This window comes from Aquarana catesbeiana, linkage group LG10, assembly GCF_042186555.1.
Source record: "Aquarana catesbeiana isolate 2022-GZ linkage group LG10, ASM4218655v1, whole genome shotgun sequence".
Taxonomy (NCBI): domain Eukaryota; kingdom Metazoa; phylum Chordata; class Amphibia; order Anura; family Ranidae; genus Aquarana; species Aquarana catesbeiana.
The window spans coordinates 115,303,903-115,329,631 of NC_133333.1; the positions used below are offsets into that span (position 1 = coordinate 115,303,903).

Sequence of the window (25,729 nt, forward strand, 5' to 3'; positions counted from 1 at the left end):
TTCCTTAATCTTACCATTCCACATGACAATGTAGGGACCAGAGTTGTAGCCTCTCTCGGCGCCGAAAAGGCGTTTGACTCTGTGGAGTGGAACTATTTATGGCTGGTATTACAGAGATTTGGGTTTGGCCCTAAGTTTATACATGGCATTCGATTGTTGTATCAGGCCCCCAGAGCTAGGGTCCGTACAAATAATTGGGTCTCGGAGCCCTTTGATCTATTCCGCGGCACGAGGCAGGGCTGCCCGCTCTCCCCCAGCCTGTTCGCTCTGGCGTTGGAGCCACTGGCAATCTCAGTCAGGAGTGCTCCGGATGTCCTGGGCTTGCGGGTGGGTCTGCTGGAAGAGCGGCTGTCTCTGTACGCGGACGACGCGCTTCTATACCTGAATGATGCGGGCCCGTCTCTCCTTGCGGCATTGAAAATCGTTGACAACTTTGGGGGGTTATCTGGTATAAAGATTAACTGGACCAAATCAGTACTGTTCCCTCTGGACGATGCAGCTGCCTCTGGGCCATCATCCTCCCCACTACAGTGGGTGACGGAGTTTAAATATTTAGGGATAGTGATCACGAAAAACCCATCAGACTTTATAATTAAAAATTTGAGCCCCATCGTGAGTATGTTGCGTGCGAAGTGTTTGGCCTGGGCTGACTTGCCCTTAAATCTATTGGGACGCATCGGCCTCATTAAGATGATGATGCTTCCTAAATTCAATTATGTTTTTAGAAATTCCCCGGTGTGGGTCCCTGCTTCATTTTTTAGGGAGGTTGGTGGTCTGGTGGGAACCTTTATTTGGAGGGGTGGGAACCCCAGATTGGCGCGCTCCACTTTGTGGCTGCCTACCTGTTTTGGAGGATTAGCCCTCCCCAATTTTCAGGTCTACTACTGGGCGGCTATGTTGGTGTCGGTTTACTGGTGGTTTCAAGGCTCTAAAATGAATGCGGCAGTCTGCCTTGAGGCAAACTATTTGGGCTCCCTTACTGATCTACGTAACTTTCCTTATCGAGGTCCGGGTGCGTATACGCGAGTTCCTGAACCCACTCGGGCAACGTGGAGGGTGTGGGTGGCTGCAAGACGTAGATTCCTCTCTCCGGGTCAGTTATCGCCAGCGAACCCGCTATGGGGAAATCCAGCTCTTAAACACTTCCGGACTGTGCCTGACCCACGGCTTTGGGCCAGGTTAGGCATTACAACTATAGAACAAATTATGCCCAGAGGGGAATTGCTCTCTATCACGGAAATAATGAATAAATTCCAGCTGCCCAGAGGGATGAGGTTTAGATGTTTTCAACTAAGACATGCGGCACGGGCTCAGTTTCCTCAGACACCTTTGCTTCAGGCAGATCCCATTGAGGAGCTATTGGCGTCTGGAGATGTCTCTAAGCCCCTTTCCACCTTGTATGCTGTACTCCTGGGTAAGGACTCTCCTAAAATAGCAAAACTATGGGACAGCTGGCACACCGACATTCCATCATTAGACAGAGAGGATTGGGAGGAATGTCTAGATAATGGCCCTAAACTGGTGATTGCATCCAGGGATAAGTTAATCCAGGTCAAATTTATACATAGGACTTATTACACCCCACAGAGACTCCATCGCATATTCCCTGACAGAGACCCTATGTGTAACAAATGTAAGTGTCAAATTGGAACTTTTTTCCACATGTTCTGGGAATGCCCATTGATAGCAACATATTGGTGTGCAATATTTGCAGAGATAAATTCCAGGTTGCAAATATCCATACCAATCACTCCGGAGTTGGCCCTTCTCGGGATTCATGACAATGAACAAAGAGCCTATCACTTAAAATTGCTTATTTCCTTTCTACTTTATTATGCCAAGAAGGAGATACTGATGAAGTGGACAGACCCCTCACCCCCGACCGTGTCGGCCTGGGAGGCACAGATTGAGGCAGTTATACCTATGTACAGAATCACATATATCAATCGAGGTTGTCCATGGAAATTTGAGAAAGTGTGGACACCTTGGCTCTCATCTTAGAGGGCCACGGTGGATTCATGTATTATGTGGGGGGGAGGGAGGGGTAATCCCCGGATACATGAGGTACTTTTCTCTGTGATCGTTTTGTCTAGAATGTTGACATGTACTGATGTTTCACCTCCTGCACATGTATGACACTGCTATGCGATTGCTCATGCTTATCTGTCATGTAATGTTCTGAATTATGTTAAGAGGTACTATGTAACCTTCTTCCATGTGATACAATAAAGCACACCTGTTTGTTAAAAAAAAAAAAAAAAATTATCTGTGAATTAAAAACTAAAACTTGCAGTTAAAACTAGAAATGCCTTTCACAGAATTAGTTATGCACCCCCCAACATACACACACAAAACACATACGACCTTCCTATAGCATTCGTTTGATTTATTTCATCGTATGGGTTCCCCCATTACAGGCACCTTGCCCCCCCCTCTGATCAGTGTCTGCTGCCATCTCTGAAAGCAAGGAAAAAGCCATTTGTGGTATAAAATAACAAAATAACAATTAATGGGAAACAGAGCCTTTCAGTGAGTAATTAGAAAATTTATGTGAAAAAAATAAGGACGACACACCAAAGCAATATCTATAAACTTGCAATTTTTTTTTATGTCTTGGTGAACAGTATTTTAGACTTTGCTATTTTGTTTTCTTGTCATGTCTTCTAGCTCCATAGACAAGAGATCGTTTTTAATATTACTGAATTTTATTTTAACAGTCAAAATCTATGTATTTGAAGGAATTTCACTATCACCTATATTTTAAGTGAATCTGTCCTGTTGCCCTCTATTCTTCTTTCTGCACTTAAACCAACTGCAGTAAACCCAAGTATTAGTGTAACAATGTGATATCCAGAATTATGGGTCCAGAAATAATGCACTGAGCAAAATGGTAAATGGCCAGTTCTTTCTGATGATGGGGGAGTGTGAAAGAGAAGAACCTTGAAAACGAATGGCTTGATAATGAGATATGAGTGGGAGCTTTGACTTCCAGAATCAGTTTAAGGGTCATAAAAGGTTGTATGTTTCTGTAATTTTTTTAGGCTTTACTTTCAACTCCATACTTTTTCTTCTATATGCAGAATGGGGGGAAATGCAGAATATAACCACACCACGTGAACGTGTGGAGCTAAAGGCACTTGAGAAATTTACGAACTATAGCGTGCAAGTTCTAGCATACACGCAAGCAGGAGATGGTGTCCGCAGCAGTGTTCTATATCTACAAACCAAGGAAGATAGTAAGTAATTTTGGCTTCATATGACCTTGTTATTGGTGAAAGTAGATTTTGTCACTTTCTATTGTAAGAGGTGGTCAGTGGGAGAGACTGTGAGCTATCAACTCCCCTTTCATCAGCTAACCTCCTCCCTTTGGTGTATCATAAGAATGTTGGAAGGCAATGAGGTGGAGGATATTTGTTTAGTGTGATGTTTAGTGAACATGGTGGAGCAACAAATAGGCTTTGGCTTTGCTGTGTATACAATATACTTGTAACAAAACTGTTACTTCCTGTTTTTCTCAGTTCCAGGTCCTCCTGCTGGGATTAAAGCAGTGCCATCTTCATCCAGTAGTGTTGTTGTATCTTGGCTACCTCCAACCAAACCAAATGGTATTATCCGAAAGTATACAATTTTTTGTTCAGTTCCTGGATCTGGCCAGCCTGTAAGTTTCTTTTTCTAATGAAGTATTATTGTTATAGGTTAATATACGAAAAATGTAAACACATTCTTTACCATCATGTGGTAAGCAAATCTGGAAGTTTTTGATGTCAACCCTTTACCTTTAAAGGACATTTTCGCTACCCTTCCCTTTAAGATAAAAAGCAAAAAAGAAGTCTCCTGCTTAAAGAAGTGGAAATCCTATAATTAACAGTTGTTAACAGAACAGATGTCCTTGGTTGATATTTCTTCTACATTTGTACAGTGACAGTGATCAGAATTTCCAACCACTTTTTGCACCGGTGAGGCATACTCTTCTCAACAGGGACATAGACAGCAAAAAACAAACGCCAGTCTTTTCCCAGGCTATCCAGAATGTAAAAAGATTTGGTCTGGAGTCCTATGTTAGGTTTAGAAAACTAGATGCCATTTTGTGATGGGATCTTCAGCAAAACTACAGCTACAGTAGCCCAGGCAGCTGATATGACATAAAAATTAAAAGTGGTGCTGTGGATGTTACTGACCGGCAAGGTTACATAAGGAAGCACTTTCTTAATTTTTTTACCTGGACTGACTTTAGCCATCCAGTCCCTTTAACCACCTCAATACAGGGCATTTTCACCCCCTTCCTGCCCAAGCCATTTTTCAGCTTTCAGTGCTGTCACACTTTGAATGACAATTGTGCGGTCATACAACACTGTACCCAGATCAAATTGTTATATTTTTTTTCCTCACAAATAGAGCTTTCTTTTGGTGGTATTTGATCACCTCTGCAGTTTTTATTTTTTGCGCTATAAACAAAAGAAGAGTGACAAGTTTGAAAAAAAAACAATATTTTTTACTTTTTGCTATAATAAATATCCATTTTTTTTTACTTTAAAACTAATTTTTTCCTCAGTTTAGGCCGATATGTATTCTTCTACATATTTTTGGTAAAAAAATCGCAATAAGCGTATATTGATTGGTTTGCACAAAAGTTATAGCGTCTATAAAATAGGGGATAGATTTATAGCATTTTTATTATTTTTTTTTTTACTAGTAATGGCAGCGATCTGCGATTTTTATTGTGACTGCGATATTGCGGCGGACATATCGGACACTTTTGACACATTTTTGGGACCATTCACATTTATACAGCGATCCGTGCTATAAAATTGCATTGATTTCTGTATAAATGTGACTGGCAGGGAAGGGGTACACACTAGGTGGTGATCGAGGGATTAACTGTGTTTGCTAGGAAGTGTTTCTAACTATAGGGGAGGGGGACTCACAAGGGGAGGAGACCGATCGATGTTCCTCTGTACTGGGAACACACCATCGGTCTGCTCTCCTCTGACAGGACAGTGGATCTGTGTGTTTACACACACAGATCCACGGTCCTGCTGTGTTACCAGCAATCGCAGGTGCGGCCGCCGGGCACGCGCACCGGGTGCCCAGTGACACGGCGGGCACGCGTGATTGCCGTCGGCGGAACGCGCCCCCTGGTGGGCCGGGAAAGCGAGGGCATCATATGAGGCCCTCCCGCAAAGAGAGCTGCGTCGCCTGGCCGTCAATTGACAGCGGGCGATCGGCAAGCAGTTAAAATAACTTTAGAGATCACAAGTATGCATCATTGCAATTGCTAGGTCAGTAAGCAAGTCAAATGTTCCTTAGGGCAATGCCTCCCTCTCCTTATGGAGCTCCAGAACATTTTATGTCTCACTTTCCACAACAGTATTTTTCTTTCCAGGGCAGTCACTAAGGGGCCCATTTAAAAAGCAGCGGTATGGCCACACAGAAGTATGGTTTGGTTGCAACAGTGATGAAAACAATATTTGCTGTTAAACAGATTTTAACCATTGGGGGCTTATTCATGAACAAAGCGGTTTGGGAATGTGTACGTGTTCCTCTGTTATTCGATTATACGTCTTCACTACAGCTTAAAGCTGAACTCTGGGCAGATATAAAAGACACAATTTAATGCAACTGTGTGATCATTGATACATCATTAAATTTATTTTTTAAATACAATCAGTGTAACTACCAGAATTTGTCCTGGTATCAATCTCTTGTAAGTTCCTGTACAACAGGGCTAGAGTGTGGGTGGAAGAAGCAGCACAAAAAAACAATAAGTTCATGGGCTGCTGATAGGAAAGAAAGCAGGGTGACAGAGAGGTACAGTGGAGACGGAAAGTATTCAAACCCCCTTAAATTTTTCACTCTTTGTTATATTGCAGCCATTTGCTAAAATCATTCATGTTAATTTTTTTCCTCATTAATGTAAAGACAGAATTGTTGACATTTTTGCAGATTTATTAAAAAAGAAAAACTGAAATATCACATTGTCCTAAGTATTCAGACCCTTTGCTGTGACACTCATATATTTAACACAGGTGTTGTCCATTTCTTCTGATCATCCTTGAGATGGTTCTACACCTTCATTTGAGTCCAGCTGTGTTTGATTATACTGATTGGACTTGATTAGGAAAGCCACACACCTGTCTATATAAGACCTTACAGCTCACAGTGCATGTCAGAGCAAATGAGAATCATGAGGTCAAAGGAACTGCCTGAAGAGCTCAGAGACAGGATTGTGTCAAGGCACAGATCTGGCCAAGGTTACAAAAATATTTCTGCTGCACTCAAGGTTCCTAAGAGCACAGTAGCCTCCATAATCCTTAAATGGAAGACGTTTGGGAAGGGCAGAACCCTTCCTAGAGCTGGCCATCCGGCCAAACTAAGCTATCGGGGGAGAAGAGCCTTGGTGAGAGAGGTAAAGAAGAACCCAAAGATCACTGTGGCTGAGCTACAGAGATGCAGTTGGGAGATGGGAGAAAGTTGTTGAAAGTCAACCATCACTGAAGCCCTCCACCAGTTGGGGCTTTATGGCAGAGTGGCCCGACGGAAGCCTCTCCTCAGTGCAAGACACATGAAAGCCCGCATGGAGTTTGCTAAAAAAACACCTGAAGGACTCCAAGATGGTGAGAAATAAGATTTTCTGGTCTGATGAGACCAAGATAGAACTTTTTGGCCTTAATTCTAAGCGGTGTGTGTGGAGAAAACCAGGCACTGCTCATCACCCGTCCAATACAGTCCCAACAGTGAAGCATGGTGGTGGCAGCATCATGCTGTGGAGGTTTTTTCAGATGCAGGGACAGATCACTGGTTGCAAACGAGGGCAAGATGAATGCGGCCAAGTACAGGGATATCCTGGATGAAAACCTTCTCCAGAGTGCTCAGGATCTCAAACTGGGCCGAAGGTTTACCTTCCAACAAGACAATGACCCTAAGCACACAGTTAAAATAACAAAGGAGTGGCTTCACAACAACTCTGTGACTGTTCTTGAATGGCCCAGCCAGAGCCCTGACTTAAATCCAATTGAGCATCTCTGGAGAGACCTAAAAATGGCTGTCCACCAACGTTTACCATCCAACCTGACAGAACTGGAGAGGATCTGCAAGGAGGAATGGCAGAGGATCCCCAAATCCAGGTGTGAAAAAACTTGTTGCATCTTTCCCATAAAGACTCATGGCTGTATTAGATCAAAAGGGTGCTTCTACTAAATACTGAGCAAAGGGTCTGAATACTTAGGACCATCTGATATTTCAGTTTTTCTTTTTTGATAAATCTGCAAAAATGTCAACACTTCTGTGTTTTTCTGTCAATATGGGGTGCTGTGTGTACATTAATGAGGGAAAAAAATGAACTTAACCACTTGAGCCCCGGACCATTATGCTGCCTAAGGACCAGAGGTCTTTTTCCAATTTGGCACTGCGTCGCTTTAACTGCTAATTGCGCGGTCATGCAATGCTGTACCCAAACAAAATTTGCGTCCTTTTCTTCCCACAAATAGAGCTTTCTTTTGATGGTATTTGATCACCTCTGCAGTTTTTGTTTTTTGCGCTATAAACGGAAAAAGACCAAAAATTTTGAAAAAAAATGATATTTTCTACTTTTTGTTATAAAAAAAATCCAATAAACTAAATTTTAGTCATACATTTAGGCCAAAGTGTATTTGGCCACATGTCTTTGGTAAAAAAAATGTCAATAAGCATATATTTATTGGTTTGCGCAAAAGTTATAGCGTCTACAAACTAGGGTACATTTTCTGTGATTTACACAGCTTTTAGTTTATGACTGCCTATGTCATTTCTTGAGGTGCTAAAATGGCAGGGCAGTACAAAACCCCCCCAAATGACCCCATTTTGGAAAGTAGACACCCCAAGGAAATTGCTGAGAGGCATGTTGAACCCATTGAATATTTATTTTTTTTGTCCCAAGTGATTGAATAATGACAAAAAAAAAAAATATATATTTACAAAAAGTTGTCACTAAATGATATATTGCTCACACAGGCCATGGGCCTATGTGGAATTGCACCCCAAAATATATTCAGCTGCTTCTCCTGAGTATGGGGATACCACATGTGTGGGACTTTTTGGGAGCTTAGCCGCGTACGGGGCCCCGAAAACCAAGCACCGCCTTCAGGATTTCTAAGGGTGTAAATTTTTGATTTCACTCTTCACTGCCTATCACAGTTTCAGAGGCCATGGAATGCCCAGGTGGCACAAACCCCCCCAAATGACCCCATTTTGGAAAGTAGACACCCCAAGCTATTTGCTGAGAGGCATATTGAGTCCATGGAATATTTTATATTTTGACACAAGTTGCGGGAAAGTGACACTTTTTTTTTTTTGCACAAAGTTGTCACTAAATGATATATTGCTCACACAGGCCATGGGCATATGTGGAATTGCACCCCAAAATACATTTAGCTGCTTCTCCTGAGTATGGGGATACCACATGTGTGGGACTTTTTGGGAGCCTAGCCGCGTACGGGGCCCCGAAAACCAAGCACCGCCTTCAGGATTTCTAAGGGTGAAAATTTTTGATTTCACTCTTCACTGCCTATCACAGTTTCGGAGGCCATGGAATGCCCAGGTGGCACAAAACCCCCCTAAATGACCCCATTTTGGAAAGTAGACACCCCAAGCTATTTGCTGAGAGGCATGGTGAGTATTTTGCAGCTCTCATTTGTTTTTGAAAATGAAGAAAGACAAGAAAAAACTTTTTTTTTTTTCTTTTTTCAATTTTCAAAACTTTGTGACAAAAAGTGAGGTCTGCAAAATACTCACTATACCTCTCAGCAAATAGCTTTGGGTGTCTACTTTCCAAAATGGGGTCATTTGGGGGAGTTTTGTGCCACCTGGGCTTTCCATGGCCTCCGAAACTGTGATAGGCAGTGAAGAGTGAAATCAAAAATTCACGCCCTTAGAAAGCCTGAAGGCGGTGCTTGGTTTTCGGGGTCCCGTACGCGGCTAGGCTCCCAAAAAGTCCCACACATGTGGTATCCCCGTACTCAGGAGAAGTAGCAGAATGTATTTTGGGGTGTAATTTCACATATTTCCATGGCATGTTTGAGCAATATATCATTTAGTGACAACTTTGTGCAAAAAAAAAAAAAAATGTTTCTCTTTCTCTGCAACTTGTGTCGCAATATAAAATATTCCATGGACTCGACATGCCTCTCAGCAAATAGCTTGGGGTGTCTACTTTCCAAAATGGGGTCATTTGGGGGGGTTTTGAACTGTCCTGGCATTTTATGCACAACATTTAGAAGCTTATGTCACACATCACCCACTCTTCTAACCACTTGAAGACAAAGCCCTTTCTGACACTCATTGTTTACATGAAAAAGTTATTTTTTTTTTGCAAAAAAATTACTTTGAACCCCCAAACATTATATATTTTTTTAAAGCAAATGCCCTACAGATTAAAATGGTGGGTGTTTCATTTTTTTTTTTCACACAGTATTTGCGCAGCGATTTTTCAAACGCATTTTTTGGGGAAAAAACACACTTTTTTAAATTTTAATGCACTAAAACACACTATATTGCCCAAATGTTTGATGAAATAAAAAAGATGATCTTAGGCCGAGTACATGGATACCAAACATGACATGCTTTAAAATTGCGCACAAACGTGCAGTGGCAACAAAATAAATACATTTTTAAAAGCCTTTAAAAGCCTTTACAGGTTACCACTTTAGATTTACAGAGGAGGTCTACTGCAAAAATTACTGCCCTCGATCTGACCTTCGCGGCGATACCTCACATGTATGGTGCAATTGCTGTTTACGTTTGACGACAGACCGCCGCTTGCGTTCGCCTTAGCGCGAGAGCAGGGGGCGACAGGGGTGCTTTTTTTTTTTTTTCTTTATTATTTTTTTTGCTTTTTTATCTTATTTTTAAACTGTTCCTTTCATTTTTTTTTTTTTTTTTAATCATTTTTATTGTTATCTCGGGGAATGTAAATATCCCCTATGATAGCAATAGGTAGTGACAGGTACTCCTTTTTGAAAAAATTGGGGTCTATTAGACCCTAGATCTCTCCTCTGCCCTCAAAGCATCTGATGACACCAAGATCGGTGTGATAAAATGCTTCCCCAATTTCCCAATGGCGCTATTTACATCCGGCGAAATCTAAGTCATAAAATGCTCGTAGCTTCCGGTTTCTTAGGCCATAGAGATGTTTGGAGCCACTCTGGTCTCTGATCAGCTCTATGGTCAGCTGGCTAAATCACCGGCTGCATTCTCAGGTTCCCTGTTGAGACAGGAGAGCCAGAGAAAAACACGGAAGACGGTGGGGGGGGGGGCTTTCCCTCCCACGGCTTGTAAAAGCAGTCTAGAGGCTAATTAGCCACTAGGATTGCTTTTACATGAAAGCCGACCGCTGGCTGAAAAGAATGATACCAAGATGATACCTAAACCTGCAGGCATCATTCTGGTATAACCATTCAAAGTCGTGAATGGCGTACCTGAAGACAAAAAAATGGTTAACAATAAAGCACAGTGAACAGTAAAGTATAAAAAATTGCATACCTGAAAAGCAAACATGATAAAACATAATAACAATAAAACATTGCAGAATAGAATACAGTAAAAAAGAGCAGAACAAGAGAGAGAGAATAGAGAGAGAGAGAACAATAAAACGACAACTATTTTTTTTTATTTTATATATTTTTTTTTTTTTTTACACTTTTTTTGTAACTAACTTTTATAACTGTAACCGGTTCCAGGTTCGGGTCTCTCAAAATGCGATGGCATCTTGGGAGACCCTGTGAAAGTGTGCCTAGTCTGTGCAATGCTGTACCCTACGCTAATACTCAACTAGTGAATGGTAGCGTTCAAAACATTCACCAATGCAAAGACCAGGATTGTCAGGACAGGAGGGACAATAATAGCGGGTGTCACGCCTATATTCGTGCTTGCTGCAGACACGACATCTTTTTTGGGGGTTCGTTGGGTAGGGGTACTCGGGAGGACATAAAGAAAATGCCTCTCATGCAGCCGACTGCATTTGGTTGGGGATGTGAATGGGGGAAGTACGGGCGCTGCAGAAGTGGTGGGTTCCCAATTAGGATTGGCGAATGCAGCAGGAAGGGCACTATGGGCACGACGGGCCTGTGTTTGTCTTCTTGGTGGCAGCGGGACACTACTTGTGCTTGCCACCTCACCAGCTTGAACTGCACTTATGGGACTCCCCACGTCACCAAGTGTTACTGCAGTGCTGGTTTGACTACGGCCGGGGTGTACTAGGCCGCTGGCGCTTGCCAGTTCAATAAAAAGCTACCAAAAAAACTGTTAGCGATCGCAGGGATCAGGCCTGACTCTGCGAACGCTGCAGTTATGCGTTAAGTGTTTTGTAAGTGACAGTGATCGATCGATACTGCACTTGGGTGGGCTGGGCCGGGCGGAGGGGCAAAATGCAGGTGCTAGCAGGTATCTGGGCTGATCCCGCTAACACTGCGTTTTTGGGAACCCTAAACTGCTGGGGACGCCAGTATAGATCTGATCGGATCAGATATTGATCCATTCAGATACTATACCACTAAGGGAGGTGTACGGTGCGTGCGTGGGTGTTAGCGGTACTGGCGCTAATCTGACGCTGCTTGGGGCTGGTGCTTGCCAGTTCACCAAAATACTACCAAAAAAACTGTTAGCGATCGCAGGGATCAGGCCTGACTCTGCGAACGCTGCAGTTATGCATTTAGTGTTTTGTAAGTGTCAGTGATCAATCGATACTGCACTTGGGTGGGCTGGGCTGGGCCGGGCGGAGGGGCAAAACGCAGGTGCTAGCAGGTATCTGGGCTGATCCCGCTAACACTGCTTTTTTGGGAACCCTAAACTGCTGGGGACGCCAGTATAGATCTGATCGGATCAGATATTGATCCGATCAGATACTATACCACTAAGGGAGCTGTACGGTGCGTGCGTGGGTGTTAGCGCTACTGGCGCTAACCTGACGCTGCCTGGGGCTGGTGCTTGCCAGTTCACCAAAATGCTACCAAAAAAACTGTTAGCGATCGCAGGGATCAGGCCTGACTCTGCGAACGCTGCAGTTATGCGTTTAGTGTTTTGTAAGTGACAGTGATCGATCGATACTGCACTTGGGTGGGCTGGGCGGAGGGGCAAAACGCAGGTGCTAGCAGGTATCTGGGCTGATCCCGCTAACACTGCGTTTTTGGGAACCCTAAACTGCTGGGGACGCTAGTATAGATATGATCAGATCAGATATTGATCCGTACAGATACTATACCACTAAGGGAGGTGTATGCTGCATGCGTGGGTGTTAGCGGTACTGGCGCTAATCTGACGCTGCCTGGGGCGACGCATATCACCGCCGGGCGATCAGGGGGCTAAACCTTTATTCGGTAATAAACGGCGGGTGCCCTGACACTATAAAAAATAACAAACTAACCAGCGTCACCCGTAACAGTTATACGGTGATCAGTGGTGAAAGGGTTAACTAGGGGGCCATCAAGGGGTTAAAACATTTATTAGGTAGTATATGGGGGTCCCTGTCGCTATAAAACGTTGACGGCGAACCTAAATATTTACGTCCCTAACTAGCGTCACCAGCGACACTAATACAGCGATCAGAAAAATGATCGCTTAGTGACACTGGTGACAGGGGGTGATCAAGGGGTTAAAACTTTATTAGGGGGGGTTAGGGGGGTATCCTAGACCTACAGGGGGTAATACTAACTGTCCCAACACTGTAACTGTCACAAACTGACACCAATGCAGTAATCAGAAAAAAAAAAAAAAAAACTGCTGGTGTCAGTTTGTGACGGGGGGGGGGTGATTGGGGGGGGATCGGGGGGCGATCGGGGGGGGGATCGGGGTGTTTAGTGTGCCTGGCATGTTCTACTGTGTGTGTGTAGTGTTGTGCACTCACATACCTATCATCTCTCCTCGGGCCGGAACGGAAATTACCAAGCCGAGGAGAGATGACATCATTTCCTTTGCTGCTGTTTAGCATAGAGCAGCAAAGGAATGATGTGATTGGCCGGCGGCGATCGCGAGGGGGGGGCCACGAACGGATGGCCTCCCCCTCACCTCTGATCGCCGCTGGACAAAAGACGACCGCCTCGGGCACCGGGGGGGGGGGGGTCCTATCGAATTTTGCCTGTCCGTGCCACCTTGCCGACGTAAATCGGCGTGAGGCGGTCGTCAAGTGGTTAAATGATTTTAGCAAATGGCTGCAATATAACAAAGAGTGAAAAATTTCAGGGGGTCTGAATACTTTCCGTCCCCATTGTAAGCTCATTAGTGTGCTGCTTCTTCCCTCACTGTCTGGACACAGACTAGGGCAAGTCGAAAACCTGATTAAGCAGGTTGAACAATCCATCTACATTAGCAGCAGAAAAAAAGACTATGTTGAAAATCTCTGAATTGAAGGTAAATATTGCAACAAAAGCTGCCTTTTATTTTATCTTTAATAGGCAATTAATTTTTATCTTATTTTTGGTTGAAGTTCTGCTATAAGAACCTATTGCTTTGTGACAAATGCCCACTATAAAGAAGATCTATCACCAGAAGAAAGATAGCTTGTTAAATCCCCCAGGGAATCCTGTGCACAATGCACTTGTCCCCATCCAAATTTACAGGGGAATGCTGAGCTTGTTGGATAGCTAGCCCCATCCACCTGCCTGGCCAAGGTATTGAGCTGACCTCAACCCGATAGAACACCTTTGGGTGAATTAGAAAGGAGACTGTGAGCCAGGCCTTCTCGTCCACATCAGTGCCTGATCTCATAAATGCGCTTCTGGAAGAATGGTTAAACATTCTCATAGACACACTCCTAAACATTGTGGACAGCCTTCCCAGCTCTTATAGCTGCAAAGGGTGGGCAAACTCAATATTGAAACCTACAGATTAAGATTGGGATGCCATTAAAGTTCATGTGCGTGTAAAGGCAAGTGTCTCAATACTTTTGAAAATATAGTGTATATTTGAATTAATTTTAGTGCATGAAAACACAATATAATACCCAATGTTTTAGTAAAAATATAAAAGATGATGTTATGCCGAGTAAATAGATACCTAACATGTCACACTTTAAAATTGCTTACACCTGTGGAACAGGACAGTACCTGAAAATCCCCCTAGGCAATGCTTTAAAAGCATTTACAGGTTAACAGTTACAGAGTTACACACACAGTAAGTCTGGTGCTAGAAATATTTTTATCACTCTGATGTTCGCGATGATGCATGAGATTGGTTTGATCAGATACTTTTGCAAGCCAGTGACGGCTTATAAATAAACAACCTGAAAACAGAAGTGACAAACTCCTCATCACTTCCGGTTTCTGTCATTGAGGGAGATGAACAACAGAAATTCTGAAGGTCCGACATACCTTGCTGGGCCTTTAGAGCTGTGTGCTGGAACTGAGTGCTCCTGCGCGCATGAGCGGGAATGACATCATCACTGAACTGGCCAATCACATAGCCGCAGCGCACGAACCCATAAGAAAGACCAGGGAAAGATGCCAGCCCTCTCAGCGGTGACAGTACAACGCTGGAAATCTTTATTCCAAGATGAGTATTTCATAATGTGCTAGTATGTATCACATACTAGCACATTATGTCATTGCTTTGGAGGTGTTTTTTTATTGTGTTTTTTTTACAACACCTGCGGTTTACAACCACTTTAAGGTTTGTTTTTTTTTTTTTTGTTTTTTACCTTAATGCATTCATACAATTGGTTACAATACAATTGATTGATTTGTGTGATACACAAGATACAATGTCTGGTACATAATCAGTCCAAACAGTGAAAAAGTCTCATATATGTGGTATCGCCATACTTGGGAGGAGTAGCAGAATGTGTTTTGCATTGTAATTCTAAGTATGCCTATGATGTGTGTTAGAAATATCTTATTAAGAACATTGTGTAAAAAAATACATAATTTTCTTGCCTATATTTTCCAAACACTTGTGGCAACAAATTACATTTTCAAAAGGCTCACTATGCCTTTTAGAAAGTTTGGAGTATTTGCTTTCTAAAATTAGGTCATTTGTAGTTGTTTCCACTGTCCTGGTGCTCCAGGGCCTCCAAAAATGTGATTGGTAGTCAGGAAATTAGATGCATAATTTGTGCTCCTTGAAAGCCCAAAAGTGTTTCTTTGATTTTGGGCCCCTCTATGTATCCAGGCTGTGAAAAAGCCTCACACGTGTGGTATTTTTATGTTCAAGAGACATAGCAGAATGTGTTTTGGGGTGTAATTATAAGTATGCCTATGCTGTATGTGAGAAATAACATGGTAAAATGAAATTTGTTTTATTTAAAGTGATTGTAAGCGATCACCTTGGAAAACATAGCATTACGTTTAAAATAGAAATGAAAGGCAAAATATTTTTTTACAGATATAAAAAAAAAACATTATAAATACCATTTTACCCTTTTTATAAATGATCACATTCACTCAGTTCTCAGCTGCATACGAGCTGGGGGAGGAGAAGCAGCAGCACACTGAGCTTCCTAGTGAATGGCCGTGCAGTGGGGGCGTGTCAGAACAAGTCTGATCATTGGAGAAGAGCATACTGAGTTCCCAGCATAGCTAGAGAACTGATCACGGTGAGCTCTCCTGCTTAGTGTCGTCAGTTTTTAATAAGAAAGCAGAGGGACTGGCAGGAACACCAGGGATTTCACATAAGTGAAGCAATACAAAAAGAGCAGGACACTTTCTCATACAAGTACATGGTACAGCAGGGACATATCAGGAACTTGAAGCGTTGGGGTAACAAGCACTTTAACCTCTTTGTTTTCTGCAAAAAAATGTGACAAAAAATTAAAATTAAAAAAAAACTCACCATGCCTCTTACTAAATACCTTGGACTGTATGCTTTCCAAAAAGGGTCATTTGAGGGGTATTTGTTCTGTCCTGGCATTTTAGGGCCTCAAGAATTGAGGCAATCAGGACTGGTCAGTTCTCAAATGTATATACCATAGTTTGTAGACTCTATAACTTTCACACAGACTAAATAATATACACTGATATGGGTTATTATTACCAAAGAAATGTGGCAGAATACATTTTGGCCAAAATTTATGAAGAAAGATTATTTATTTGTAAAACTTTATAACAGAAACACGTGTTTTTTTTTATAAGTTTTTGTTTATATCGCAGAAAATAAAAAACCCAGTGGTGATTAAAGGGGTTGAAAAGGTAAAAGTTTTTTCACCTTAATGCATTCTATGCATTAAGGTGAAAAAACATCTGACAATACCGGTCCCCCCAGCCCCCTGTTTTACTTACCTGACCCCTCGAAAGTCCCGCTCTCGCACCCAACATCCTCTTCACCGCTCAGCCTGGCCGTTGATTGGTTACAGTGGATGGATTGAAAGCAGCGCAACCATTGGCCCGCACTGCTGTCAATCACATCCAATGACGCGGTGCGCGGGGGGCCGAGTAATACAGTGAGTGGCTATGGCCGCCGGCTGTATCACGGGAGCGCGCCCACAAGCACTCAACACCATGCGAGGGAGCTCGCATGAAGGTGTTGAGTCCTTGCGGGGGGAGCCGAGACAGCCGCCGAGGGACCCCAGAAGACCAGGTTCGAGGCCACTCTGTGCAAAACGAGCTGCACAGTAAAGGTAAGTATAGCATGTTTGTTATTTAAAAAAATATATATATATATCTTTAGTGATCCTTTAACTATCGCCAATGGAAAGCTCTATATAAAAATGATAAAAAAATCTAATTTGGGTACAGTGCTGCATGACTGAGTAATTGTCATTCAAAGTGCGATTGCACTGAAAGCTAAAAATTGGCCTGGGCAAGAATGGGGTGAAAGTGTCTAGCATTGAGGTGGTCAAAGAACATCTGAACATGTTGGAAAGATTGAAATCTATCAACCAATCACTTTATTTTGGGCAAGTATATAGACATATGTTATTGTCCAGAAAATGACTACATTTACTCAAGAGGTTTAATCAAATGCAGAACTGTATATCAGATATTGTGTTTCAAGGATTACGATTTATTAACAGAAAATACATTTGTAAGACGTCATATAAATTTACTTGTGAACGTAGTTGAAAAGCTGTTCCAAGCAGCCAGTGTTGCATGCATTTTTAACACCTAGACTAGACAGAAGCTCAACTGAGAATACATTATTATTCTGGTATATTTGGTTATTAATTATGATATTTCAGGCTAGTAATTAAAGTCTCTGCCTGCTCTCTTTGAATATCCAAAACCTGGCTTAGACTCCACAATACCCCCCCCCCACACACACACACACACACACACACACAAAATAGCCTTAAAAAATATATACCGTACTACAAAAAATCCCCAAAAAACTATTTCAGGGAACAGTCCAGTACCACCATACAAAAATTACAAAAGTAAAAATGATGCTTTACTTAAAAACAGGAAGACTACAGGGGAACATACACAAAGTAGTAAAAACCATATTGGACGACAGTTTTAAAAAACAACTTAACCTGGCACTTACTATGGGTATTTGTATTTATTAAATAGAAAATACTAATGCGCCATCAAAAAAGTGTTGATGACAAGTAAAGTGCTTAATATGAAGTGCGTGATATAAAGTGCTTAATGAAATATAAAAAGCGGCTGAAATTCTGTAGTGTTGCCAACACCCCTAAGTATGTGTATATATAGTGAAGCAGCACTAATTAATAACCAAAAAATAAATAAATAAAGTGCTAATGGGCAAAAATATCTTAAGTGTAACTCATCAAGATATATTCATATAAATGTGTTCAATAGAAATGTGTTCAATCAAAAATCATAATAACATTCAAATAATTGGTTCAGTGAAAATAGTCCAATAATAAAGTGCATCCAAAGGAATCTAGTGATTCAGAGAGATAATCAGTCTTTTATTCAAGGTATAAATCAATATATTCCTGTGTAGAAAAATAGAGATGAGGGGAGAAAGGGACAGATATGGGAGTCCAATTTTCAGATGTAAGATGGTAATACAAAAATCACTAAATATACACATATTTGTATTTATAACCACCTGGACTTGGTTGTCCAACTTTTTGAAAATTATCACATATATGACAGATACTGAGTCCCAGTAATATGAGGAATCAAAATGGTGTAGATTCAATTCCCCGGTTGTTGGGTTGTACACTCCATGTTGTAAGATGAAGGAATCCAGATGGCCCTATCATAAGTCCATATCTTATAAGACCAAGACTGACTCTCAATACTGATTTGTAGGATGCAAATAAAGCCGGTACTTCAGGCATAATTGATATACACCTGCACTTAGATGACTCCCACCTCAGGCCCAGAGACTGGAGGTCCCATCAGAGGGAATGGCATAGTCATCAGTGCCCATGCATAATACAGACTCCATAGATATGTGCTCAAGTGAAAAAAGAAGAAAGGTAGCAGGCTATTCCCTACCTATACTATAACAAGCATTGAACACTGACTTCCTTATGTGAGAAAAAAAACATCCTCCATCTGTTGAGTCCTTATCCAGTGGTCAAGGCATCCCTTTCCTTTTCATAAATTGCACATGCTAAAAGGAGTTGTTCAACATTCAGGAAGTATGCAAACTCCAGCCATAGGCCCATTCAACTGAGGTGCTATGTTCAAGCATCCATAAATAAGAGAGACTTATACTTATCAGTCCTGAGTCTTGGTCAACACCCATGAGAGCTAAGAAAGCCAGGATAATCAAAAGATGCCTGACCAGTTTTGCCAGTTAAGCCAGCTGAATCAGAGGCATGTGACTTACTTGTGCTGGGATCTAGTCATTAATACTGTAAAAATTACCACCAAATGTTGGAATTTATGCTGTGCACAATGACGTCACAATGTACTTACATGGTGATGTCATGACGCATGCACATGTGTGCAAAGAGGTAACCGTGCTCCTGCTGAAACCAAACCCCCAAAACAATCATATACATGAGCAACCGGTCTTTCAGACAAGCAGCCCAATTTGCTATTCTATGCAAAAAAACGCTAAATGGCATAGAGATGTGCAAGTCATTAAAGGGGCCATTGTATGTACCATGTACAAGACCCACAGAACTTAAAGTGATGGTAAAGTCTTGTTTTTTTGTAGTTAAAAATAACAAACATGTTATACTTACCTGCTCTGTGTAGTTAATTTGCACAGAGCATACCAGATCCTCCTCTTCTCTGGTCTGTCTTCAATGTTCCTGGCCCCTCCCTCCTGATGGGCCAGGAGTGCCCCCACAGCAAGCAGCTTGCTATGGGGACACCCGAGCTGAGCCACAGCTTCCTGTGCCCCTTCATCTTCTCTTTGGATGACTGACTTTGATTGACAGCCAATGGCACCGTGCTGCTGTCTCAGGGCTCAGGTAAGTATTAGGGGGCTGAGGGGGGCTGCTGCACACAGAAGAATGCATTAAGATAAAAAAAAATTCTGCTTTTACAATCACTTTAAGTGTTTAAAAATGGAGTAAAACTCAGGCTATCATTCAGATCTGGGAAACTCGTGGCCCCCAACTCCCAGGTCCACCTTGCCTCCCTCTGGAGCACCAATTAGGCAAAATGCATTATTAACCCCCAGAGGGAACTTGCCTTTCTGAAAATCAACTGTGGGCATGCACAAGCAAATTTGCGCATCATTCGTCAACAAATGCCAAAGGGTTGTACAGATCCTCATTACACTTGGTTTAAGGTTAATGTATTGGAGTCAGTCTAGTGATAGAATACTGTTTATAAGGGAGAAAACTTCAGTAAAGATTAATAACTTTCCAAGGCTTGTGTCATAACCACTGAGCCTGTTGGTGATGGTAGCATGAACAAATCAACTTGCAGCCACAATATACAGCAGATACTCTGTACATTCATGATGAAAAGGAACTGGCTAAGTCCCAAGTGGCAAGAGCTACTGCATGTATAGGGAGCAACAAGAATGAATGCCAAATGGGTCCAAAGTAGTCATTTTCACAAGGGCTTGGTCCATCACTAATATAACCATACGTATTTTATTATATCATATTTTTATTATTATTTAGCCATTTAATAGGTTCTTGCTTCCTTCCAAAACCTATGGACAGATTCCAAGTACTCTTTACAGACTGCAAACCAGGGGCCGTGGCTAAGGGGGTACAACTGGTCCTCCAGTACGGGGCCCAGGCAGCAGGGTGAATCGAATATGGGCAGAGAGGGTGATTGGTGTGGCAGGGAGGCAATTACTGGAGCCTACCCCCTATGTGGCTCTCCACCGCAGCTGGCTTCTTCTTCTCCTCTCCCTCCGGTTGGCTTTCACCTGCTGCAGAGAGAGCCATACAGGGGATCGGTTCCAGTAATTACCCCCCCCCACACACACACACACACTGATAATCTTCCCTGTGCACCATACGTTTCCCCCTGCTGCCCAGGCACACCTGTGTGCCCCGCATACCCCCGCAGTGCTGATGACTTCTCTCTTTTTCTTGCCGTCGACAGCTGCAAGCACACTATAAAATCCTTCAAGATGGACAGTGAATATGTCATATTTACCAGCCCCTTCCTTTATTAAATGAACACAATGAGTGATCAGTACCAATCTTCCACTGTGTTCATTCTTAAAGCGGGGTTCCACTCAAATTTTTAACTTAATCTTACTCCCTTCAGTTAATTGCATAGATGTTCAAATGCCGCACAAAATTTTTTTTTATCGCTGTAATTACCTTTATATTGTACTTTATTGTGGCACTTCCTGTCTCTCCTCCCATGGGAGTAGGCGTGTTTATTGCCTTTCCCCGGCGCCGCACTGTCTCCTGGGAGCTTAGTGTCAGGCTTCTCAAGATTCAGTGCGGAAACAATGATCATGCTTGTGAACAAGCTGTGAATGAACAGCATTCACCGCATCCAGGAAATCAATGCTTGTGGGCTTCACATACCCACAAGCAAGATGGAAACGACCAGCATCACATTTTTTAAGTTATTCTTCAGTACGAAAACAGACAGAGGCGGAAATATTACACCCAAACTGTGAGTATTATTTTGGGGGTTAGCAAAGTGTCTCAATGATATCTGTATGGGGCAGCCCTGTGTGGTTTCTAACAGCAGCCCTGTGCAAACCCAACAGGTAACCTTTCTAGATTACAATGACACTGTCATGCCTGGGATTTGGGGATAAGCTGGATAAGTACCACTGCACAGAGAGATGTCATCAGCCTCTATTTAAAGGAAAATGATCCTGCCTCTCCACAACAGATCAGACCATCATAGACATCGTGACTGTTAAAACTATGCTCACTTGCAAGATACAGAAGGTGAAGTTTGGAATATCTCCAGAAATTGCAGGAGTTGATCTAAGGCTGAAGTTTGAATTAAATAAAGCAGATGCAAGAAATGCAAGCCCAAATAAGTCCTCTATCCAGCACCAGCACCAATCTTTTTAAGAAGTTAGGGCATAGTACTCCTAGATCTATAGGTCTGTGGGAAGATACTTAAAGCGGACCTTCAGCTTTTTTTTTTTTTTTTTCATCTTTCCATCTATTAAATCTTCTGCCCTTGTTGTTTTAACTTTGGATAGCAAAACATTTTTTTTTCTGCTAGTAAATACCTTATACAGCTGCCTTCCTGTTTCTTGTCTGGTAAAAAGCCTAGGCTTATGACATCATGCACAGCTCTCTCTCTCTCACTCTCGTGAGTTTGCCAGGAAGGGAGGAGGGATGAGTCATAAGAGGGCCAATCAGAGCTGCAGGGCTGCAGAGCTGGAGGTGTGCCTTTGTGTGTAAATCCAGGAAGTGAACAGGCATCAGCTTCAGCTGCCCACAATAAAAATGGTTGCGGCCAGACTCAGTGGAGGGAGATTTCTGCAGCATATTTGGCAAGTACAGAATCAGTATATATAAAATAATATGCAAAGTGGTTGGAGGGAAACTTCAGAATGGCAAAGATGTTTTTATTACAGATTATGTGAGCAGACTGCAGTTCCTCTTTAAGTCCTTATATGCCATTACAATACATCCAGAAAAGGAGATCTAGCTGAACCTAACTAGAATTTCTGTGCCCTTTTGCAAGTATCTTTTTAGATGTCCTTTTATTTTTGGAGGAGATTGATATTATGGCCTTCTTACCAAAATCTCTGGAACCGATGGGACTTGCTTCTAACATATTACAATTAAACTACTGATTTAAGCATATGCTTTAGAAGAATTTTAGTCAACTATTCCCTAACCCAGATGCTGATAAATATGTGACAGGATTTTTACACAAAACATTATTTATCGCAAGGAAAGTGATAGCACGTAAATGGATGCAACCCTCCCATGTATCAGCCTGCCGATTAGAAATCAATATTACTCTCCTCAATAGGAAATTATTCTACATAAACAGGGGCTGTTCCTCTATAAATAACAGCATTTTGAACTATTGATTATAACACACTGCCGTGTGTGTATGATTCCTTATTTAAATCTGTGGGATCTGATAAAAATTCCTTCAAACTCCCTTCTTTCTAATACTGATATCCTGTGGTAACCTGTAACTGATCTCTACTGATCTCTTCTTCCGTGAAATTTTTTTTGAAAGCATTTTCTTACTTTAAATGTGAAAAGGGATTTTAGTCATGCAGGTCAATATCCTTGCTGCAAAGTGATTCGACTTTACAATAATTGTAGTATCTTCCATTGCCTGTTTAGACCATGTATGCTTTTTGTCAAATAAGAATATGCTCAGGAATGTCAAGTGTCTAATTTCAAACATGCAAACTGCACGTGTTCTAAACTATTGGACACACTCAATGTGTTGAGAACAGGGGTCTCCAAACTTTCTAAATAAAGGGCCAGTTAACTGTCCTTCAGGCTTGGGGGTGGAAGGGGTTGTAAATTAGTAGATTAACTTCTGTTCAACCACAATGGCCACACATTGATCGAAATTCGGACGGTCCCTACTAAACCAGTCAACTTTCGATCCATATATGGCCAGCTTTAATCTAAGATTTTAATTAGACAAAGCCATTGTTGAAGTACCATATTTATGGGCTTATAACATGCACCAGCGTATAACACGCACCCCAAGTTTAGGAGGGACGTTTAAGGAAAAAAACTTTTAGGAGGGAAGTTTAAGGAAAAAAACTGCAGCCTTATCAGTGTCCATCTGCAGCCTTGCCCATCATTGCAGAATGATCAGTGTCCATCTGCAGCCTTGCCCAGGTGTCCATCTGCAGCCTTACCCATGTGTCATCTGCAGCCTTGCCCAAGTGTCCATCTGCAGCCTTGCCCAAGTGTCCATCTGCAGCCTTGCCCAAGTGTCCATCTGCAGCCTTGCCCAGTGTCCATCTGCAGCCTTGCCCAAGTGTCCATCTGCAGCCTTGCCCAGTGTCCATCTGCAGCCTTGGCCAGTGTCCATCTGCAGCCTTACCCAAGTTTCCATCTGCAGCCTTACCCAAGTGTCCATCTGCAGCCTTACCCAAGTGTCATCTGCAGCCTTACCCAAGTGTCATCTGCCGCATGATAGTTTAAATTACCGCCGCCGAGATAGACAGAGCCGGATGTCCTGTGTACTCGGCTCGTCTCGCAGTCCCACCCCTTGGCCCGGCTCCTATGATGGACACAACACCGGTCCAATGGCGGGATTGGGCATAACTGCGAGCGGAGCCGAGCAGAACCGAGCCTAGCCTAGTACACAGTACACTTGGCTCAATCTATTTCGGCGGCGCACGTTCCATCCTTCCCCGCCGAGGCAGCGGTTTGGTGTATAACACGCACCCATGATTTTCCCCTGATTTTAAGGAGAAAAAAGTGCGTGTTATACACCGATAAATGCGATAATCTATTGCTGTTGTGCTGTCTCCTTAGGTAACCATTGCTGCTCTGAGAATCCTTTGCCTTTCATAGTGGTTATTGTTTTTTTGGAAAATTAAAATAGTATGTTTAGTAAAAAGAGGATATAAAACATTAGCATACAAATATATAGACTTAAAAAATAATAAAATTTTCTAAAAATCATTATAGTTTTTCCTTTAACACAGTTTTTGTTAAGCCATTTTCTGCTGTCAATAGGCAGTATCCCCAAACAAAAGTGTCCTCACTAAATCAAATCTGTCAGAATAAAATGTTTTTCACACCAGTTATTGGATATGCTTCTGTATTTATCTGGTACAGATAAACTAAAGATGCATTCAAATTATAGCTGCAAATTATTGCATTGTTGGTCCAGAGAAAGGTAACAAAATGTATGGTTAAAAAGTAGTGGTCCTTAATTTGAACCTTGGGGCACACTACTCACAGCCATAGGCGAATCAAAATAATCTACAGAATCTACAGACTACATATTGGTAAAAAAATACTAATGTACTTCCGTAGAGCATTCTGTTTATCTTTTCAAAATGTACTTTCTTATTTTTTAATAAATATATTGAAAAATATATATTTTTTAATGAAAGGCTTTTAGAGTAGTCATACAGACAGCAGCATATCTAAAAATAGATTAACATTTTTCATTGTTTTTATTGTGCTGCTTCTTTCCATGTACATTGTTTCCTCTCGAATTCTCTTTTCCTTCTCTCCAAGCTCTACTTATCCTATCTTCGTCATGCTCCATTTTCTATGCCACCCTCTGGTCTTCCACTCTCCTCTCTTAGGGAGGAAGTTTCATCTGAATAAAATGAAAATCTTTGAAGTTTTCATTCTTTTGAAGTTTTTTTCCTGTAGTCTCTAGATGGGAAAGGGTGGCACTGCAGGCTAAAAAGAGGCAGCTAATTAGAGTTAATTAGGAATGAGGGAGCTTTCTTGTATGCAACTCTTAAAGCCACATAGTGCACATGAAATGTGTTAATCCATTGTTATTTTAATTATATTGTGTCTTAAATAACTGTTGATTTTTATTAGAATGTCACTGTTGTTTCCCTTTTCTGCAGGCTCCCAGTGAGTATGAAACAAGTCCTGATTTCCTTCACTATCGAATAATGCACCTTCTTCGAGGGCAACAGTATATGCTTTGGGTGGCTGCAGTTACATCTGCTGGACGGGGCAATGTAAGCGAAAGAGTAATGATTACACCAGATGGCAAAGGTATGGAGGTATCAAATCTGAGCATTTAAAACATAGATACAAAGAAGGCCAGGTTTTAAGCCAAACTAAACCTTCAGTCAGTGTCATCTAAACTTATTTCCGGATGCATCAGAAAAAAGATGTTCAATGTCTTAGTTTGTTTTTTTTCTAAAGCAGCTACAGTCTGAATAGAAAAGCTTTTCCCCTGCCAACAGCTGTAGAGTAGGACTCTTCCTTGTGTAGGAGCTGATATCTCTTTGTAGAGGTCTGACACACTCCCTTTAAATTCAGACTTCTGTTCTCAAATCGACAAAGCTCATGCTCCCTGCTGATTGGAGGGCTCTGGCTCTGAAAGGGGCATGTTGGACCTCTGCAGAGAGATCACTGCTTCCACAAAGAGAGCAAGGTTCCCACCCTACAGCTGCTCACAGGGGGCAGGATTTTCTCCTGATGCTGCTTTTGCACAGCTTTTATTCTGATGCACTTGGAATATATTTAGCTAATTTAATGTGAAGGGTGACCTTAAAGCGTAACTCCACTTTTATTGAAAAAAGACAATTGTTTCAATGTTAGTTATATACAAGGCTTATAACATATTTTTTTGTAGGCTCCCAGTTTTGTAATAAAACAGCTGCTGGGAAAAACTGAGAGCCTATCAGAGGAGCCCATACAGTGTGCATAATGCCCCTAGATGCATTTTTGAATGAAGTGGAATTAACATTTACATGTGCACCGTGTCAAACCATGCTCAAAATTTGCCATTTCATCCTCGGCATCTAAAATGTAATTTAACAA

The 25,729-nt window shown here is 42.0% G+C and overlaps 1 protein-coding gene across 2 annotated transcripts in view; it reads left to right on the forward strand.

The window, feature by feature from the left end:
• Positions 1-25,729, forward strand: part of DSCAML1 (DS cell adhesion molecule like 1) — a 440,889-nt gene that overhangs the window by 384,924 nt on the left and 30,236 nt on the right. For both annotated transcript variants that reach the window (XM_073602485.1, XM_073602486.1), the window contains exons 19-21: positions 3,081-3,236; positions 3,519-3,658; positions 24,802-24,955. In XM_073602485.1, coding sequence (XP_073458586.1) covers positions 3,081-3,236; positions 3,519-3,658; positions 24,802-24,955 — 450 coding nt within the window. The remainder of the gene's footprint in view (positions 1-3,080; positions 3,237-3,518; positions 3,659-24,801; positions 24,956-25,729) is intronic.